General features: G+C 37.4%; 1 protein-coding gene across 1 annotated transcript in view; it reads right to left on the bottom strand.

Annotated features, from left to right (window-relative positions):
• Positions 1–20,665, bottom strand: part of CCDC171 (coiled-coil domain containing 171) — a gene marked incomplete at both ends in the record, with an annotated part of 152,274 nt that overhangs the window by 107,191 nt on the left and 24,418 nt on the right. The window contains 3 exon segments of the mRNA XM_080638297.1: positions 6,100–6,238; positions 13,042–13,202; positions 14,571–14,663. Of these exon segments, the coding sequence (XP_080494423.1) occupies positions 6,100–6,238; positions 13,042–13,202; positions 14,571–14,663 (393 nt within the window).

Raw genomic sequence — 20,665 nt, 5'->3', positions numbered from 1 at the left:
TCAAAGAAATGTACAGTTTTAGCAGCTGACTGACAAAATGTAATACATCTCAGCAGTTTAGAAAATAAAAAAAACAAACTGCCCCAACAACTCCTCTCCCCCTCAAATCAAGAGGAAACTACATTTAAATAACTTCATGATTTTCTTACAACAAAGGTTATGCTCAAATACGTCTCATTGCTTTTAGTTACTCTATTTTTATTCTAAATTCTAACACCTATTTCAGTAATTTCCATTTCTACTTGGTGATGGAAGGTTACCCTCTTGTACTGAGAAAAATCTTACTATCATTTCTATAAACTACTGCTTTAGTTATGCTTCACTGCATGTGTAAGTAGCGAGTGAATTTCTCAAAGTGTGGCAAACATACTCCCCATACTCCCCAGGAAAACTGCTACATACTGGTAGCATACAAATGTCAGGCTAAAAAAAAAAAAATAAAACAACCAAGAAATGCATTTAATTCTCTACAGTGTTCTTCACTATTCAGTTTAAATATTTTATAAATTTGCTTTACTCTTTCAATTTTAATTACATGTTCTGTATATCAACTAATATATTATTCATATGTGTATTTCAGTGTTGGGTCCCCTGTAGCATTTACATGCTTTTTTTGTGTGAGAGTTTGTATTACACATCATCAAGAATTTCCAAACCACTTCTGTATATTCAAAAATAACTAGCTTTTAATTCCTACTCTATAGAACTATCTATATAGAGAGCTTGTAATTGCTGAACTCCAGTAAAAATATTTTATGGGATGCAAACACATTAAAATAATTTACTCTCATGTAGTGATATCATCTCAAACACCTCACATATTAGAAATAAGAAGATATAACAATATGATCAGCATCACAGTAAAATAAATACTCTTTTTACATACACCACTCCAGCACAGACAAGGTCAGACTAAATTTTCCCAGAAAAATCTTTTCCCATGGAAAAGTCAAATTTGAGATTTTTTTTTTTTTTTATCTCCTCATCCAGTATTTTCATTTGGTTTAGTTAAACTACCATCATTTATTCAGTATATTACAGATTATTCAACCTTCACCACCTCTCTTTGCTTTATTTGCTAACTGCATCTACACTCTCTAAGCCAATTTTAGTCTCTTTCTCAACAGCAATGAAGACCAAAAGGAAATTCTTAGACCAGCCAGTCTGTCCACACTTGGGCTGCAAAGTACTTAGCATCTTTCCTTCTTAACCCTCATTTTCAACCACTGTCACCATTATCAGAAATCGATGAAAAAATACTGTAATTCTACAGTGCTGGAAATCCAGACACAGGTTCAGAGTCCAAAAGGGTCTGAATATATTCAGCTAATTTCTTATGTCTCACTCACAGTGAGACATAAGGAATATCTAACAAGAATGCATAGCATCATAAAATCAAGGAATAATTTAGCCTGACAGGATCTCTGAAGGTCATCTGGTCCCACTCCTCTCTCAAAGCAGGGCCATGCTTGAAGTCAGTTTAGGTTGCTCAGTCCAGTCCAGACAAGTTTTGAGTATCCCCAAGGATGGAGTTTCAACAAACCCCGCCCATGAAACCTGCTCCAATATCTAACAATGGTCACTGTGAAGGTTTTATCTAATCTCACAGAAGTAGGTTATTTGCAGTCTAGACAATTCCCTACTACCTTGCTTGCAGAGATACTTTCCTTAACTTCCAGTATTTGATGTTGGTCGCACTCCACCACCTGTTCCAGCACAAAAATTAAGTCCCATTTATTTTTAATTTTCCCAAAGCCACTGTTAAGTGAAATAAATGCTAACTCTATGCACACTTACAGAATAGACCACATGGCCTGATGCTGCAAATGTGCATCTGTATCTCAAGCTCACTAATATTTAAAAAATAAACACGTAGGCAGGAGCTTGAAGCCTTTTGAAAACAAGCTTATCAAAACTTATCAAAAAGTATCATGCAGAGAACTGGGTCCAGTCCTGCAACAATCTGTCATTGTTCCAAAAGGAACTTTCTCTACTTTGTTTACAGTTACTGGGATTTTCCTATACAGCTCTCTTGCACATGGACTAATTCACCCACTCAGTCTGCAGTACAAATCCCTTTTACTGATGGCCGAGTAAGAACCAAAGCCAGAACTATCCACGTAGCCTCCCAAAACCAGTATGCATGTTCAGATACGCCTTGAAAAGCATTTGGGTAATATTTTTACAAAAGCATTGGAACGTTTACCAGACATGACCTTGGGAGAACCAAATCAAAGCATTTATAGGAACAGGCTCCAAATGACTGCTTCACAGTTAATAAAAAATGGAGTTTACTTGAGAGATGTTCTGTAGAGGAGAATAGTGGCAGAAATTTGAAGCAAGGAACCATAAATTGCACTACTAAAGAAAAACAAAACAAAACAAAACAAAACCCTCACTAACAATCTCCCTCCTTAGGCTACTATTTATTTCTGCTCAAGTTATCTAGCTATTGAATACTTCATAGAGTTTCATTGTTCTCATATATTAGTTAAAGCTTTCCAAAATCTGTAGAGGGTCTTTAAAAAGTGTCTAGCCATGTGTAAATTAAATAGAATTTCTCAAGAAATGCAGTGTCTCAGTTTTAAACACCTGAAATAGAATTAATCAAAATTCTCAAGTTTTATATGGAACTACTCTAGACCCCTAAATCTGTAACAACCTGTGCAGAGACAGAATATGATGAAGTATCTCTTTGGGTTTTTGGGGGTTTTGGGGTTTTTTCATCAGAGAAAATTTTGTCAGAACTGGCAATTTTAAAAGCATTTTTTAGATGCCTGTCTTCAAACACTTGGACATCACAGCTTCAGAGACCTCTCCACTTGCAGAATAAATTACAAAATTGGTTTCTTTGTAGAAGATAATTTAAGCATATGCTTCAGAATAACTGGCCTTCTTAAATTAAGATAATAACAGAAGTCATACCTCGGTAGGAATACTCCACCCCTGAGTTAATGCAAGCAAAACAAGAATCAAGGTAACATAAGATTTAATGATAATTAGCGCAACATTAATGAAAACTTCATCTCCTGTTTTGTTTTATTACTTGAAAAGCTTGTTGACAATAAATCATCTAGATGAGTTTACATCTTTGCTACCGAGAGCCAGATTCTACTCCACAGAATTTGTAGAACAGAATCATAATATTCAGGGTGTTTCATTGTCTGTTCAGTCCATACTTAAGAAACTTCTGTTAAAGAACAGAATGCCTACATTAAAGAAGTTAATGCCTACATCCAGGAATTAAGATTCTTAAACACTTCTTCTCTGACTTTCAGTTTATGATAACCTACAAGGGCTATTACAGGCAGCAGAGATGCCTATATGTGCATGACAGGCAGCAGAGATGCCTGCACATGCATGACTGCGTGCATGAGTGTAAGAGAAAGATTTATATACCACAAAGAAAATGACAAGACCCTGGATGAAATCTATTACACTACTTGAACACTAATTATGCTACTACTGATTAGGTCTATACAAAGGGAAGGAAATTACTACACAGTTCTTCCGCATTACAAGAAATTTATACTAAAATACACTCTTTTTAACGACTTCAATTTCCTCGTATGAATTCTGGTGAATTGGCAAGTTACTCATAAAATAAAGGTTAAATGTCACTTGCTTGTCTGGTATTAAGTATGAAAGAACACCAGGTGCCAGAAATGTAAATATCCTGAGTAACTTTTAAAGCTATTAAAGACACCTCTTCTTTCCATAGGACAGGAATACAGCTGGGGCTGTTTCAATTAAAAACAAGTTCTGAATCACAATCGCCATTCTTCCATATACCTATTCTTCAAGCTAAAAATTTCTAAGAACCGTAGCTGGAAATAAAGACAAGCTTGAGACCAATTTCCTCAGAAAAACATAATGGAAATCATGGGAGCCTGCTCATGCTGAACATTCATAAGCAGTTTTGTTTGATACCAACAGATCCTATTGTATTTGATCCATGCAAATTTCTGGCAAACTTCTGCCACATGCTGATATTTAAAATTAAAAGCAGCATAACCACTTCACTATACATTCAACTGAGTAATAAAAAAAGTTCTTTTTCATGTAAAATTTCCAAAGAATGTATCTCGTCCCTGTGTAAGTCTGCTTCTCTAAAAAACAAGAGCCTTCACTAGTTTGGTTATATTTCCCAAATATTTTACAAAGAAAAACATTAACTTGCATTATAGCAATACAGTGAGAAACCAATATAAGATTATCAGACTGAAGTGGAAAGAACTTATTCAGGATGTCTAACAAGTATAAAATACAAGAAAGTAATAAATAGATCAGGAAAGCAGAAGGGGGAAGGAAGGGAAGAGAACACACTGACATTTTCCCACAATTTTAGTACGGGTGTAGAGAAGGCTAAAAAGAGTATATTAAATATTATCTATAGTTAGTTTCTGCTATAGTCACCTGTTTTTTCATTTTGGGAAGAAAAATAACAAAAAGCTGTCCAGACTGAGTAAATAAGACCACACACAGGCACTCCTGCTTCCCAAACAAATACAAAAGTCTTCAGGAAAAATACAAAGCCATCCAAGATGATAAAAATCTAATCCCATAGGGGACCACAAATACAAGTCCTCAGAAAATGAGTATTTTTATTACCTGTTCAAGACAGTCTTGTGGTTTGAAATTGTTCCAGTAAAACAATTAAAACAACCAGCTCTATGAATAAGACAGTTCTTTCAACTGAGACAATTTGTTCTGCTTTTTACCTTTCAGTAATGTAACATTCATTTTGAGTATACCATTTAATATCGTTGCCATTACCAGAAACCTTGGTCACAAACAGAATTTTGTCCTGAACTCGTCAGGCATAACATAAATTTTACAAAGGAATACAAAATGAAAAGGAAAACTCGTATCACAAGAGACAGTCAGCAACTGCTCGAGGTTCCTAGGAGACTTTTTTTGCTTGGAATTGTATTTTGTATTAATAAATAGCAATCATTACTGATTGTAGTTAGGGGAGACAGCTGCTTTTGTCTCTTCATATTCCTTTTGTGTCTGATAACTTTTTCAGGTTAACTAGGCCAGCAAAGACCTTTCAATACATTAACACTTGCACGGAAGAAGCTGTGATTCTCACAGAAGGAAGAGGGTGGTTTTATTTGATTTTTCTCTAGTTTATTAGTTACCAATCTGTCCAGGAAACAGATAACACTAAGACAATGTATGGAATAACTCTATAAACCGAACATAAGACACCAACACATCTGATGATCTGATGATCCTCTGATACAGGTCTCTGCTCTTTCTCACTGCCTGTCAGCAGCAGGAAACAGACCACATTCACCTTACATATTCACAGCTCCAAAAAAGAAAGAGGAGAATTCTGCAAGCCAGTATCAAGAAAAGTTTACATTGGCTAAGTACAAAAATACTGCAAATAGAAATCTACAATGGAAGGAGAGAAGGTTTTCTAGATCCTAAGATCTTTGCTTTGTCCCTGCTGCTACACAAGAAGATGGAAAAATTGTTATTCAAAGCTGGGGTGGGTAGAGACAGTGGGAAGGTCCTAACTGGTCATGTAAAAGAAGAAAGATTTCAGAAAATAAGGTAGTAAAATACATCCAATGCCAAATCCACATTGAAAAAAAAATAAATAAAATCCCTCTGCTTTGTCACTTTCAAATAAGCAATTCTCAAGCAGTCTTTACAGTCAAATGCTTGCACTTAAACCAGAATGTTATGTGAACCAGAAATAATTCAACCTACAATAGTAGCTAATAAAGTCTGGAAAAGAAAAAATGCTTGGGTAGAAAGCTAGAACATTCTCCACAAGGAATCATAATCCATACCTACAAATTGCCTTCTTTGCTAGGAATGCAAACAGAAGTTACTCTTTACTCATAACCATAGTTCTGAAATCAGTTTTCTGCAAATAACTATTCAGTTAAATACATGATATATCACTTCAAATATATTTTTAAATTAGGTCGATATTTACTCCTGTTTTACAAAATGAAGTCAGTAAAATTACAGTAACACAATGGCAGAGTTCTTCCACAGCTCAGCACAAAAAATGCAGATTATCTTCACAGTATGTTTAAAAAACCCTAAACAATGAGTGCCACAGGCCTTTTGTCTTACCATTGCAAGTTCCTCCTGCAATTCTCTGTGGGCTTTTTCATTATTCCCTAGTCTCTCAGAGAGGTCTTGAATTATCTTCTTCTTCTCTTCAATCTTCTCATTCATGTGCTTGTTTGTGGAGATACACTCTCTTTCTAATCTGGAAAGTTTCAGCATTAGAATATTCTTATCAAAAATACTTTTGTTAATTATACTACACAGTTTTCAACATAACCAATGCATATGTTAGCACATCATGTTGCTTCTGAAGTTCCTTTTTTTTTCCCTTTTTTTTTTAACTGAAGTTATACATTTTTCTAAGAAATACTTCTCAAGAAGTGGTTAGGTTCTTCTCTGTTACCAATGCCTGTAGTTAGTTTTCAGTCAAATTCATATGGTCATTTGGATACATGCTCTAAAGTACACATAATAAGCTGAATTCCTCATATTTTAATTAACGCAGTAACTCTCTTCAGAAAGACTATATCATGTCTTGCATAATCAACCCTTATTTAAAGCACAAAGCTTGCTCCTAAAGTTTCCACATAATCTTTTCTACCCTATAGAGTAGAATATATATTCCCATATATTCTACCCTCTAGAGTAGAATGGTGTAGCTTCAAATTTTTCCATCAGCAGACTGTTTCCAAAATTTCAAACATTTCTTGCACTGTCTTAGTGCTCCTGGTTCTCAGAACCTGAAGAGCCTGCCATGGTTAAACATGCAATTCATGAGAAAGCTACAAGGCCAAACAACAGCATATGGAAGACAGAAGCTGGGACAGCGATCCAAGGAAGAATTTAGAAAGATTTTCTGAATATGTAGCGATGGTGTCAGGGAAGCCAAAAGCTCACCAAGAATTGATGTTTGCAAACAATGACAAAAAGATTTTAAAACTACATTAAGCTAGGAAGAAAACATGGACCTGCTTCTACACAGACTGGGTAATCGTACGCAGACTATAGAGGAAAGCACAGAGGTTACCACACTCCACCTTTTTTGCCTGACAAGGTCCTCTAAGCCTCTATAATCAGTAGAAGTGTTCAAAGAAGACAATTGCTAGCATCAAGGATTGAGTCAGGGATTACTTGTAAGAGCTCAAACTGTGGAAATTGAAGAGGCCAGCTTGCCTATACTCAAAGGTTCTGACAAAGCTGGCCAATGTCACAGTGAGGCAGCTCATTCTCTTTGAAAGGTCACAGAGATTGGAGGAGGTACCTGGAAATGGAGAACATAAATGTTGCAACTATATTCGAAAAAGGGCAAAAGGGCAAGCCAAGAAACTATATACCAGAAAGTTTCATTTCAGTCCCAGGAAGATCATGAAGCAAGCCCTTTTGGAATAAATTTCTGGGCTTATGAAAGAAAAAAAGGTGACTGGGATCATTCACTGAGGATTTACCAAGGCTAAATCATGTCTGGCCAACCCAACCACAAGGTCAAGTGCAAGGTCCTGCACCTAGGTCAGGTAACAAGCACAAATACAGACTGGATGGAGAACAGACTGAGAGCAGCGCTGAGAAGAAAGACTTGGGGTGTTGGTTGATGAGAAGCTCAGCATGTGCCACCTGTGTGCACTTGCAGCTCAGAAAGCCAACCGTGTCCCGGGCTGCATCAAAAGAAGCGTGACCAGGAGGTTGAAGGAGGTGATCCTGGCCTTCTGCTCTCATGAGATCCCACCTGCAGTACTGCAATCAGCTCTAAGGCCCCCAGCAAAAGAGGGACATGGACCTGCTCAGTGAGTCCAGAAGAGATCGGCTATGAAGACGATCAGAGGGCTGGAGCACCTCCCCTATGAAGAGGGGCTGAAAGAGTTGGCATTGTTCAGCCTGCAGAAAACAGGGCTCTGGAGAGACCTTACAGCAGACTTTCAGTACCTAAAGGGGGCCTGCAAGAAATCTGTAGAGGAGAGAGGGACTTTTTACAAGGACATGAAGGGATAGGACAACGGAGAATGGTTTTATACTGAAAGAGGGTAGATTTAGATTAGACATTAAGAAGAAATTCTTTACCATGACAGAGGAGGGACACTGGAACAGGTTGCCCAGAGAAGCCGGAGCTGCCCCATCCCTGAGGGATGTTCAAGGCCAGGTTGGACGGTGCTTTGAGCAACCTGGTCTAGTGGAAGGTGTCTCTGCCCATGGCAGAGGGCTGGGACTAGATGATCTTTAAGGTCCCTTCCAACCCAAACTATTCTATGATTTTATGAACCCAGTTATATTCTATGATAAAAAGAGGAGATCTGTGGACAAAAGGAGAGCAAGTTGATTAAATACAACTCAGCTTTAGCAAGACTTTTGGCACTGTCTCACACAGTATTTTTATAGCCAAGTTAGGACTTCAGTCTACCTAGGTGAATTGGCACTTCAATAAAAATGGTTTGATGGTAAACCTTTGACAGTAGTCGCTGATGATAAGTGGAATACTGTAGGACTCTGGATTAGAATCTGTTTAACATCTTTATCCATTACCTGGATTAGGCCAAGAGTGCAATCTTACCACGTCTGAAGATAACAATGAACTCGGCAGAGGTAGGTGACCACACAATACAATTTATACACTTAAGAGAAGGGCTGTCATTCCCTAGAACCTAGCCAGGGAGGAGGAATAGGCCAGCATTAACGTTCTGAAATTCAGCAGTGATACGTGCAAAAATATGAATTTTAGGAAGCAAGAGTGGTACGGCTGGTAACTGGCTGAGGAGCAGCTATGCTCAATAAGGACCTGGTAATCTTGGTAGACAGCAAGCTAGCCACAACAGCATGGCATAAAGTAGAGACAGCAAACACCATCCTGGACTGCATTAGTAGTAGCATAGCCAGAAGATCAAGGGAAGTGATTAATTACCTTTTATTTGGCACTTATTACAACACATCTAGGACAACGACCACACGTAACATGTGAAAAAGTTGGAGTGAGCTAAGGGGAGGGTCACTCACATGGGATAGTCAAGCTGGAGGACAAAGAACTTCAGGATGCGTAACAGCATCCCCCAGTATCTACAAGGAAGTTATCAAGAAGATGCAGCCTGTCATTTCACAGCAATGTATGGCTAGAGGACAAGAGACAACACTCACAAATTGAATCCAAAGAGGTTCAGACAAGGAGAAACTTTTTCCACCTTAATGACAGTCAAACAGTGGAACAGGTTCCCAAAGAGGTTCTGTCATCTCCATTCTTGTAGGTTTTCAAGATCTATCTGGATGAAACACTGAGCAACCTGATCTCATACCTGATCCTGGTTTGAACAGGAGGTTGGACTACAGATATTCTTCAATCCCTGAATTATCCTTTGATGTAACTCCTAGCAATGGGAACATTCAGGTGTCTCTCCTTTCCTTGTCTCTTCTATCACTTCTGTCTCACTAATTGAAAGTACTGCAAACAGCTCAGAGTTCTTCCAGCATTTGAATCAATATTGTCACTTCCTGACTTTGACTTATTTCTCATAGATCCACATATCTTTCTAGCTGAAGGACTACTTCAACAGTCCTCGATATACCTATGTGCTTCTGCTTCAGCCTGGCTGATTTTCTTTTCTTTGAGTTGTAGATGGTTACTTCTTATTCTTAAGAGAAAGAACTTGCCTGTTTCAGTCCCTCAAAGTAGCTTCTACTCCCACAGCTTTCAGAAACATACAAAAAGCAGTTCCAATTTATTCTATATCATGGTCTCACTCTTCAAGAAAAGTAAATTCACATGGAGACCCAAATCCCATGTTGCTTCCAATTTACATAGAGCTACTGGGTTCAGAGCTTATTAATAAATTATGCAACCCAGAAAAGCCTGCTTGCTTGGTTTTAGTTATTACAACCATCTTTTTCTGAGAAAAGAAGTTGTCACAGCTTTTTAAAGTTTCCAATTTTGGTATCATTCATCCCACTCAAGTCCAGCTAAAAAGACATACAAGTGTTCTAACACAACAAATGAAACCCTCCAAGACTTTCCAAAGACTAAGGCCTTAAGACAAAATCCAGAGGACTCCTCCAGAGAAAGAGAAATTATGACAAGATGTCAAATCACAGCTTAAAAGAAAAAGCCAGGCTCCTAACATTGTCTGGAGTCCAGGGACCCAGCCTTCAAAGGTAAGTAGATCAAAGGCTCTTGTATTCTCTCTTGAGGGATCTAGCGAAAGCAATCACTGATATTCACCAATGTTACTAATACTTGTAAGCTTCAAAGACTAAAAAAGGCACAGGAAACGACAAGGTATTACATGCCCACCACACATAATTACCTCACGGGAACTGAGTATACAGATGTCCATCTGAGACAAAGCTTGACCTTCACTACCCATCTTTATAGAGCTCTGGAAATTCAGGTGTCTGGACTAACAAAATTATAAAGACAGGCTGTTTCTGTTTCTTCAAGCCCTATTAACAAAACCACCAACTGTTTAACTGCATCAACTTTCATAGAAGGATTTGTATTCTCTAAAATCACAGAAGATAATTTGTTTTCAAAAACTCACTTGGCAGAAGCTGCTAGGAGTCATTGCCTGAATCAACAGACGATTACAAGTAGTGAAAAGTACTATTCTGGATATTAGACAAAGTTTATTCTGATGTCCAACTAACACAGAGAACAGATGCTTTAAGTAGGCAAAATTTCTTTTTCATACCAGAAAAAAAAAAAAAAAGAAAAAATAAACAAGCAGGAAAAAAAACACACAAAAAAACAAAAAAAAAAAACAAAAAAACAAAAAAAAAAAAAAAAAAAAAAAAAACAAAAAACAAAAAACCAAAAACCCAAAAACCAACCAAACAACAACAACAAAAAAAAACAACCTGACATAAACCATGGCAAATCTTTCCTGAGAAAGAACTGTTGAACAGAATTATCCAGTTTAAAGAAAAAGGGGAAGGTTGTTTAAGGTTCTTGTTGTATTTTAGCAAAACAAGAAGAGTATTACTTCCCTGTAAGCACCAACATTGAAACTCCTAATGCAACTGGTACGATAACCTTAAGAACTGTATTTCCTAGTCTGGTATTTCTTATAAAAGGAAAAAAAAACAGTCTCTAAAAAAACAATTTTTCTATTCTTTTAATAATCTAATACCTAAAAGTATCCTTAACTCAAAGACTTGTTGGAAAATTATCACTTGTGGACTTTCACAATTTTTAACTAACACTACTAACTTCAAATTTGAAAGGCAGATCTTGCGGTAAAACTTGTAAAGTTCTAATGGTTTGGAAAATTCCTAAACAGATGCTTAAGCTACCATTAAGAATGCTTCTAATTAGCTCACATTTTATATCTGTTATCATTCCTTGAGTCTCAGAACATACTCATGCTAATAACAGAATAATTCAGGCCTTAAAAGACTCACATGTCTATCACTAACCTCAAAATTGCAAAATACCTTCCACTAAATGCTTAGAAAAAATACAGCGTTACTGAAACAGTGTTAAATACATAAGACACAGTGTAGCTCCACATAGTAACAATTGGGCAGCATTACTCCATGTGCATGCAGTACTCCACTTAAGACTACTTCTAGAGGTAACAGGTCTTTGCTCATTTGAGAAACTATTATAATTCACAGAATTAAATGCTCTGACTGACTCTGTTAAGGAAACCTACGTGCACATGCATACGATTTGGGTCTAGTGTGATAAAATCAACCAACCAAAATCATTATAAAAAAATGCAGGTGAGGAACCCATGCATTTTATGAATTTCATGTGAGGCCAAAAGGAATCTTCCTAGAGATCTTCTACTGAAAATTACTACTGAGCACAGATATCCAAGACAAAACATCTTGTAGCAACATGAAAATAAAAATTTGCTGAAGGAGGAGTTCCTGAGAGAATAATTGTTATGAAAGTTGAAATGAACAACCCATGTGTTCAGAATCACATTAATTTTCAAAAGACCTATAAAGATAAAAAACAGTGCAGTTCTGCTGTGTTTATAATACAGCACAGTTTTCAACTATTTTACTAAAAGCATATACAAAGTCTCTTTCAGGTCCAGGCACAAAAAACTCCTTACTTGTAGGAAAACCAGCTTCTTTGGCCCTCCACTACTGCTTGTTTGAGTAAGTCAATATAAATACCTATGTGCACAGATCCATATCATCCTAGATCAAAAGAGATGACACCTCTGTCTTTTTCCAACCCATTCTACTAGCTCTAGTCTCTGTCAATACCCCCACTGTGTGCCACCTGCTTTAAGTCTTCTTAAACCTCCTCTTTCTCTAAACTTCACCTACTACTACCCTTTATTTCACCTACTCCTTGGTTCCCTGTCTTCTAACACGATTCTCCTTCCTGACATTTTCTCACCCCAATATCTACTTGATTCACCCAGGGAAGAAAACTTAGTACTGTACATCCTCTATCTGTCTGGGGAATACAATAAAACTGTTCTTCCAAAAGCGTCTGTTACCACAGACACAACAGATTGCGCTGAGCACGAAGGGAATTGGAATCCCAAGTAATTGTGCCTGCTCTCACACACTTCACTCCTTTTTCTATTCCTTCTTACAAAGCTAAAACTTTCCACAATTATTCAAAAGCTGAAAATGAAGACTATTCACTATAAATTATACACAACTTCAAAACAGAAATCTTAAAGATTTATCTAGCTCACTGAAGTAAAAAAAGTAATGTTTTCATAATGAGCGTACACAGAAAAAAAATTGTTATAAACCTGCCACATATGCTTTACTACACTCCTCTCAAACATTACTGGAAACAGGACTATCATACCTATCATTTTCAACATCTGTGCTTTGCCAAATAATCTATAACAGATCAGTTATTTTCTCTACCTACTCATAATATGTATGGTTACTGATATGAACTTACTAACGGAATGCCAGGTTCTGAACTTTGGCTGGGTTTGGCAAATCGCATCAGACTGTTTTCTAGTGACTGGAAACTAGAAAGAATGTAAACTAGAAGTGGTACTCAAGCTGACTACTGCCACTTTACAATGAATTTAAAAGTTAACTTACACATCGAGTTTTTCCAGGTTCTCTTGGGCATTGCGTTTTTCTCTCTCATATGCATTTTCTACCTCTTTAAACTCTTTCTTGATCATTTCTAAATTCGAAAGAGCTTCTGCTTGGCTGGCTTTTTCCACCTGCAAAGCTCCTTCAAGGTCTCGAATTCTTAACTACCAAGTGATAAAAAAGCAATTAAAGCAAGTTAGGAAAAACTATCATGATCTTTAATGCTGTTCAATGCTGTCTTTTGCTTTACTGGTAAACTATGTTATATCAATTCTATATGGAAGTATATACACAGAAAGCATCGAACACATGTAAAAATGCATGAATACATACAGTTCAAAATGAAAACAAATAGATACACTGACCAGAAGCAACTTTTATTTTCCTTTGGTGATGTCTGGATTTTTTGTTTTTCAGCTATTACTAAATTTTCCAGGGGATTTTTTTTTTTTTTTTTAAGTAGACTCATGGAAGCATGGGATTAACAGTAAAGGCTGTATTTCCACCCAGCACAAAACACACTTGAAGCTTGTTCATGTACACGAACAAGGAAGAAAAACTTACCAGTCATTCATTCATAAAAGATAAGTCTCTTACTGTAGGAATGTTACCCTCCAGTTTCTTTGTATGTTGTAAAAGTAGAGAGAGGAAATTAAGACAACTAAATCCACTAGTTTAATCATCACTTTAGAAAAATTGAGTGCCTGTGCATAGAGGAGATGATGGGAATAAGAAAATAACTGAGTGAAGAATGGCAGTACTTATTTTACTTACTCAGAAAACAAGAAAAAAAATCAAACTTTTTTTTTCTTTTTTTTTTTTGCTTAGTTTTTCAGAAGTCCAGTGTGAAGGGTTTGTTAGTAGAAGGTTACTAAGCAACCATCATTCAGCTTTTTATCACTTGCTTTTTAAAGTAACCCATAATTGCCTTACTGGGTCAAACCCAATGTGATACAGCTTAATAATACAAACATTTAATATTCATACTACATTTTACATACATATATATGCTACACTTTTTTCATATAATGAATCTTTACTGGCAACTGCAGATATCATAACTTTGAAGCTGAACGTACTCTGAATAATCACATTTGGAACTGTAGTTTCAGAATGCATTAAGCTCTCAGTCCTAGAAAAGTTGGACCTATGCACTCTATCTCCAAATAGCTCTAAGTGCCCACTCAAAAGATACAGGGCAGGATATTGAAACAGTAGTATAGTGTTTAACTATTGTGAAACATCTTCTTTCCCCTCGCTGTTTAAATGCTAGTGGGAATTCTCAGACTTAAATAAGAAAATAAAATAACATCTTTGTATTTTAATAACTTTAATGTTCCCTGAAAAGCAGGTATTTTTCTGTTGTCTCCTTTTATACATTAGCTATTACAATTTCAACACTTTTTGCAAAAAACCTATTCAGTGTTTTCACTAAAGCAAGTAGGTAGTCTTAACATTTTTTGAAGATTATATCTTTTCCACTTCAAGTCTTCTACTGTAAACTTCTACAAAGTATTTAACAAAAAGTTTACCTGGATGATCTCTGAATTGAATTTGGATTCCAAATGTGCTGCTCTCTCTGCTTCAATGTTTTCTTCCAGTTTCTTTATTCTCACTGTAGCTGCCTAAAAGTCCATTTTGAAGAAACTTAAGTACAGAGAGGTAGTAAACATGACACAAAGATTATTTTATTCATTCAGTATATTAGGACTTCATTCACCAAGCTAACATGGCTGAACTACTTGTACTTTGAAACTGTGAAAACTCATACCAAGAAATAAACACAGAAATAATTTTTACATATCTAGAATATTAATTTATTATTTGATATTTAAAGAAGCTGATGTACCATTATGCTATTTCTGCATTTTTTACAATCAAGAAAATTGCATCTGCAGCCAAAAGGCAGAAAGACCAAGTTAAATATTTCACCTACTCCCTTACTATTTTTTCTTTTTCACCGAAGTTGTCACCTGAGGCAATATAATCAGATACATAACATAAAGATACATGAAAATATAAGACAGAGGAAGCTCAGAGAAGATGAAGAGTATTCCTCAAAACTCTGCTGGCTTTGGCACTTAAATTCCAATTAGTATTTTTTTATTGTTGCATTCCTTGACCTGTAACTATTCTCTTATGATTTTGTCCAGCAATTACCAGAGGTTCATGATCACTTTTAACAAATATCCTGATTTCTTCAGTCAGTTACTATGTCTCATTACACAACAGAACATCCGTACACGCATGTATAGTCTAAGCAAAATGGGATTCTCTGAATTAAACTATTGCATCTTTCTTATCCATTCTTACAACATTTAGGAAAGTAGAAAAACGCAAATGACTATGGTAGGAATCTACTTGGAAATTTTGATTGCCAACAGAAAGTTCAAAAAGCAGTGTCTATTTTTACTAGACTTTTTTTTTTTTAAGTGATCCAGGCTGAAAACATTTCTTTCAAGTTACAATAAACACAAAAGCAATCACCAGATACGTATGCTCAGATAAAGAAAAAATACCTTTACCATTAAAGTAGTAACTACATATCTGCTATAATGGAAATTCACATGTAATCTTAACTACACTGCTTTCTACCAGTAAAATCTCTTCACTTCGACTGACAACTGAATTGAAAAGAAAAATTCATCCCAAAACATCTCTTGGCTTCAAGTTAAATCAGGAAGATCAAGAAAAAGGAATTAATATTAAAAACTCATTTACCATAAGCACACTTAAGGTTATATAAATACAATCAAAGTTACTGATTTTGGAAAAGTAAAAAAAAGTAGCATATAAGATGACATCTTGATTCTGAATGTTTAAAAGAGAAACATTAACAGATGTTAAAATAAAGGTCTTGGCAATAAATTGAAACTTTGTGTAATCACACACACACAAAAGGAAAGACTTTTGAAACTGATGTCCACAGAAGGCCTAGTAAAGAGAAAAACGGCAACAGCACAGAGCTTACCAAGCCTACTTCACAGTAAGGTCTGACAAAAAGCTTAAACCTTGCCTCTTCCCAGGAATTTAATCTGTTTAATATACTTAATTAAAAAAATCACAAATCTTGCACAAACACTCTCACTGTACATTGATACTGCTAAGATTATTCTCAAAATTGCTTGATTTAGACTCTTAACAGATTCTCTCCAAACATCAGCTTCTACTACCTTTTGCCGTTAATGGAAAATTTGCAAACTACCTCCTGCTTCGGTCTGGAGGAACTCACTAGTTATCCTTCAACAGACTGACATTTGTCAATGGGTAGTTTTACACAAGAATGTTGTCAGCCTAGTAAAAGTAGTCAGTGAACAATAAATACAAGTGATGTGGATCTCATTTCTTTCTTAATAACATCTTAAAAGTCAGCTGCAAAATAATTCTAAGTTTGAGGAGAAGAATAAAGGAAATAGTGAGGAAACTATCTATCACAATATTAAGAGTGGGAAATGTAATTTTTAAAAAACAAAATGAAGAAATAGAAACTTCACTGAGAATATTTTACTGCACACCCTCAGAAGTAAAAATGTTCTTCTGTCTTTGATTGGCTTGTTCAAGTGTCTATTCTCCTAGCAAAAAATGAAATGGAAAAACAAAGTGATTCTGCAAGTCAAGTTTTTAGGCACAATAACTAATACACAAGCTCTGTACTGAATCTGACTTCCAAGTCTTATTTTATTTCCTGAGCACCAGTTCAAAATAGAACTATACCTTCATCTTAGCCTCTCTTCAGCTGAAACCAGAGATGCAAGGCACTATCAAAACAGTTAACTTCTGTTCTCAAATGGAACCCCCCAGAAGGGTTAGATTTCTTCAGTCCCAAGAAGAAAAATTAAGAATAAATAACAGCTTGTGTGAGGGCATCTGCAAGAACAAAAACCTGGAGCAACTAAATTCTCCCAGACTGTCCTGGGTTCAGCAGTAGTAGTCATTTTTCTCCTTCTTAGTATCTGGTCCAGTGCTGTGTTTTTGACTTTCAGCCTGGCAACAGTGCTGATAATACCAATGTTTTTAGTTGCTGCTACGTAATGTTTACTCTGATCAAGGACTTTCTGAGTCTCATGCTCTGCCAGGGAGGAGGGGAAGCTGGGAGGAAGCAGAGACAGGACACCTGACCCAAACTAGCCGAAGAGGTATTCCATACCACAGCACATCACGCCCAGTACAGAAACTGGGGGCAGTTACCCAAAAGGGCGAGATCACTGCTTGGGTTGGGCTGGGTATCGGTCAGCAGGTGGTGAGCGGTTGTATTCTCTTCCCTTGTTATTTCCCTTATCATTATTATTGGTGGTGGTAGCAGTACTGATTTGTGTTATACCTTAGTTACTGGACTGTTCTTATCTCAGCCCGTGGGAGTTACATTCTTTCGATTCTCCTCCTCATCCCTCCAGGAGCAGGGAGGAAGGAGGGGAAGTGAGTGAGCAGCTGTGTGGTTCTGGATTGCCAGCTGGGTTTAAACCACGACACAAACAGACTGTATCAGTTCTTGGTCTAATTCTTTAGAGTCTATCTCCTCAAGTTGACAGGATCACAAAATCATAGACTGGTTTGAGTTAGAAGAGACTTTAAAGATCATCTCATTCCAAATCCCCTGCCATGGACAGGGGCACCTTCCACTGGACCAGGTTGCTCCAAGCCCCATCCGGCCTGGCCTTGAACACTTCCAGGACTGGGGCAGACACAACTTTTCAAGGTAACCTGTTCCAGTGTCTCACCACCTTCAGTTCTTCCTAATGTCCAATCTAAATTTGCAGAAAAACTACAAATATGCAAATTGAGAAACTCACGTAGATGCTGTCTGTGTCTAGTGGAACAACAAATATTTTTTTTCCTGAGTTCTATGATTTGATTGCTGTAGCTTATTGTTCACCATACATCTTGCAAATCTAAATGAAGCCATATACCAGCAAATCAGTGAGACATCTGTGGCAAAACGAAAACTTTGTGAGAGGTATCTAACCACCCAGTAGTACATAAGCCTTGCTAAGCAACAGAGTTATTAATATAAAGAAATTTAGATTAGCCTAGATTGCTAAAAGAATCCTGGAATCGCTGTTTATGCAAGTACACATCAGTCACAGAAGTTGCACGTGGCTTCAAAGCTGAGTCTGAAGTTTTATTTGGGAATAATACAGCTGCAAAAAAACCCCACTACATAGAAAATATTGTCTGTTTTGCTAGTAAAGGTTCAAACAAGTTCGTTTGATACCCATATGCACTTCCCTTCACAATGAGAAGCTGCATGCTTTACTAGTGAGAATGATCCACTACACACTGTGAGGGAAAGCTCAGGTATGAATCTATCCTGTAACACCATACTAAAAATTCCAAAAGAGAAATGGGATGAGCAGAGGAGTTTCATGTTCCTATCTGACAAGCACAAAGACACAGAATCATGTATGGAGACAGGCTGAGAAAGTTGGGGCTGTTCAGCCTGGAGAAGAAAAGGCTGCGTGGAGACCTCATAGCAGCCTTCCAGTATCTGAAGGGGGCCTACAAGGATGCTGGGGATGGACTCTTCATCAGGGACTGTAGTGACAGGACAAGGGGTAACGGGTTCAAACTTAAACAGGGGAAGTTTAGATTGGATATAAGGAAGAAATTCTTTACTGAGAGGGTGGTGAGGCACTGGAATGGGTTGCCCAGGGAGGCTGTGAATGCTCCATCCTTGGCGGTGTTCAAGGCCAGGTTGGATGAGGCCCTGGGTGACATGGTTTAGTGTGGGGTGTCCCTGCCCATGGCAGGGGGGTTGGAACTAGATGATCTCAAGGTCCTTTCCAACCCTAACTATTCTATGGTTCTATGATTCTATGAAACCTCTTAGAATCAAGCAAAAGGTGAGCATCTGTATCTTTATTGAGCCATATGAGCCTAAAAACTTTATCCAACGCCTGTCTAGAAAGACACAGCTGTATGAAAACAAGTTACAAAGAAAGGCTGCAGGCCACAGACACCAGACCACAGTCTCTCAACTGGGAGTCAAATGGGAGTACTTTCTGGTTTCACAGAATGGTTTAGGCTGGAAAGGACTACTGGAGGTCAACTAGTCCAACCTTCCTGGCCAGGCAGGGTCACCTGAAGCACATTGCCCAAGCTTGTGTCCAGATGGCTCTTGAATATCTCCAGTGAAGGAGACTCCATAATCTCTGAGAAACCTGTTACAGTGCTCTGACACCCTCACAGTAAAGAAGCTCTTCCTCAAGTTCAGGTGGAACTTCCAGTGGTTTAGTTTATGCCCATTGCCTCTTGCCCTATTGCCTGGCACCACCAAGATGACTCTGGCCCCATCCTCTTGACACCCTCTCTTCAGATATTTATATATATTTATCTGATTCCCTCTGAGCCTTCTCTTCTCTAGGCTGAACAGGCCCACCTCCATCAGCCTCTCCTCATTTGAGAGATGCTCCAGACCTTTATTCATTCTAGTAGCCCTTCGCTGGACTTGCTCCAGAAACTCCATGTCTCCCTTACACTGGGAAGTTGTCCTGGTTTTCACTGGGATACAGTAAATGGTCTTCCTAGTAGCTGGTGCAGTGCTGTGTTTTGGCTTTAGTCTGAGAACAATGCTGATAACACACCAATGTTTTAGTTGTTGGTGAGTAGCACTCACCCTGATCAAGGACTTTTCAGTCTCTCATGCTTTGCCAGTGAGGAGGGGCACAAGAAGCCAAGAGGGAGCAGAGACAGGACATCTGACCAAAACTAGCAAAAGGGGTATTCCATACCATGGAATCTCCAAAGTTTCCTGAGATATTTAAGTTCAGTCAATTTCAGTCTTAATTAAAAACCAAAGATATCTGGGATGTTTCCATTACAGCACAGACAGAATTGTGACTTTTGAGAAACAACATATAAAAATCACTATGAAAACTTCCATGCCAGCCTCAGAACTTGTAGGCTACCATGCTATATGTTTACTCTCATCCTTTAGGGTTCAGCCACTTTTTCCAGTGTCCTGTTACATGTCAATGCTAATGTGGTTTCTAGGAGATGCTTTCTGTACACTACCAGTTTGCAATGCCATTTTCCAAACTGGCCTTTGTGGCTTCACTTTTCTCAGACCCTCGCACTTGCTCTAAGTACTGTCACATTTGTGAATACTGGGGCACCATGTACTGAAAGAGTAATTCAGTATCCTACATTTATGCAATGCCACAACCACAAAAATGTAATCATCTGACATTTGCATGTACATCAAAATACCCTTTATCAGATAAGCAACAAATAAAACAACAGGAAAAAATATAAAAGTACATTTACTAAGGTTAGATACAGTAACAGAAGTAGATACAGTAGCAGAAGTATTTTTTCCTCTTCTCTGCTTCTACTTAGACCACTTCTGCAAGATTTTTCAGTTTCATTTTACCAACGAGTTGTCAGGATACTGAAACTTCCCCACGGCTGAGATTCAATCCCTATCTGAAATTCTCAGCCAAGATAAAGGTTGAAGTGAAGAGGACACATATATCTTCTATCTGGATCATCATCCACCCACACTGTTTGTGTGCTTCCATATTCAGATTAAGATCCTGCTTTTTTCTACTTAAAAACACTTCTGTATAATTCAAATCAGGAGGTCAGATCTAAACACATCTTTGGGAGATGTGCTGACCATTTCGATCTA

This window comes from Psittacula echo (assembly GCF_963264785.1).
Source record: "Psittacula echo genome assembly, chromosome: Z".
In the NCBI taxonomy this organism is placed as follows: domain Eukaryota; kingdom Metazoa; phylum Chordata; class Aves; order Psittaciformes; family Psittacidae; genus Psittacula; species Psittacula echo.
This window is presented reverse-complemented; position numbering and strand designations above follow the sequence as displayed.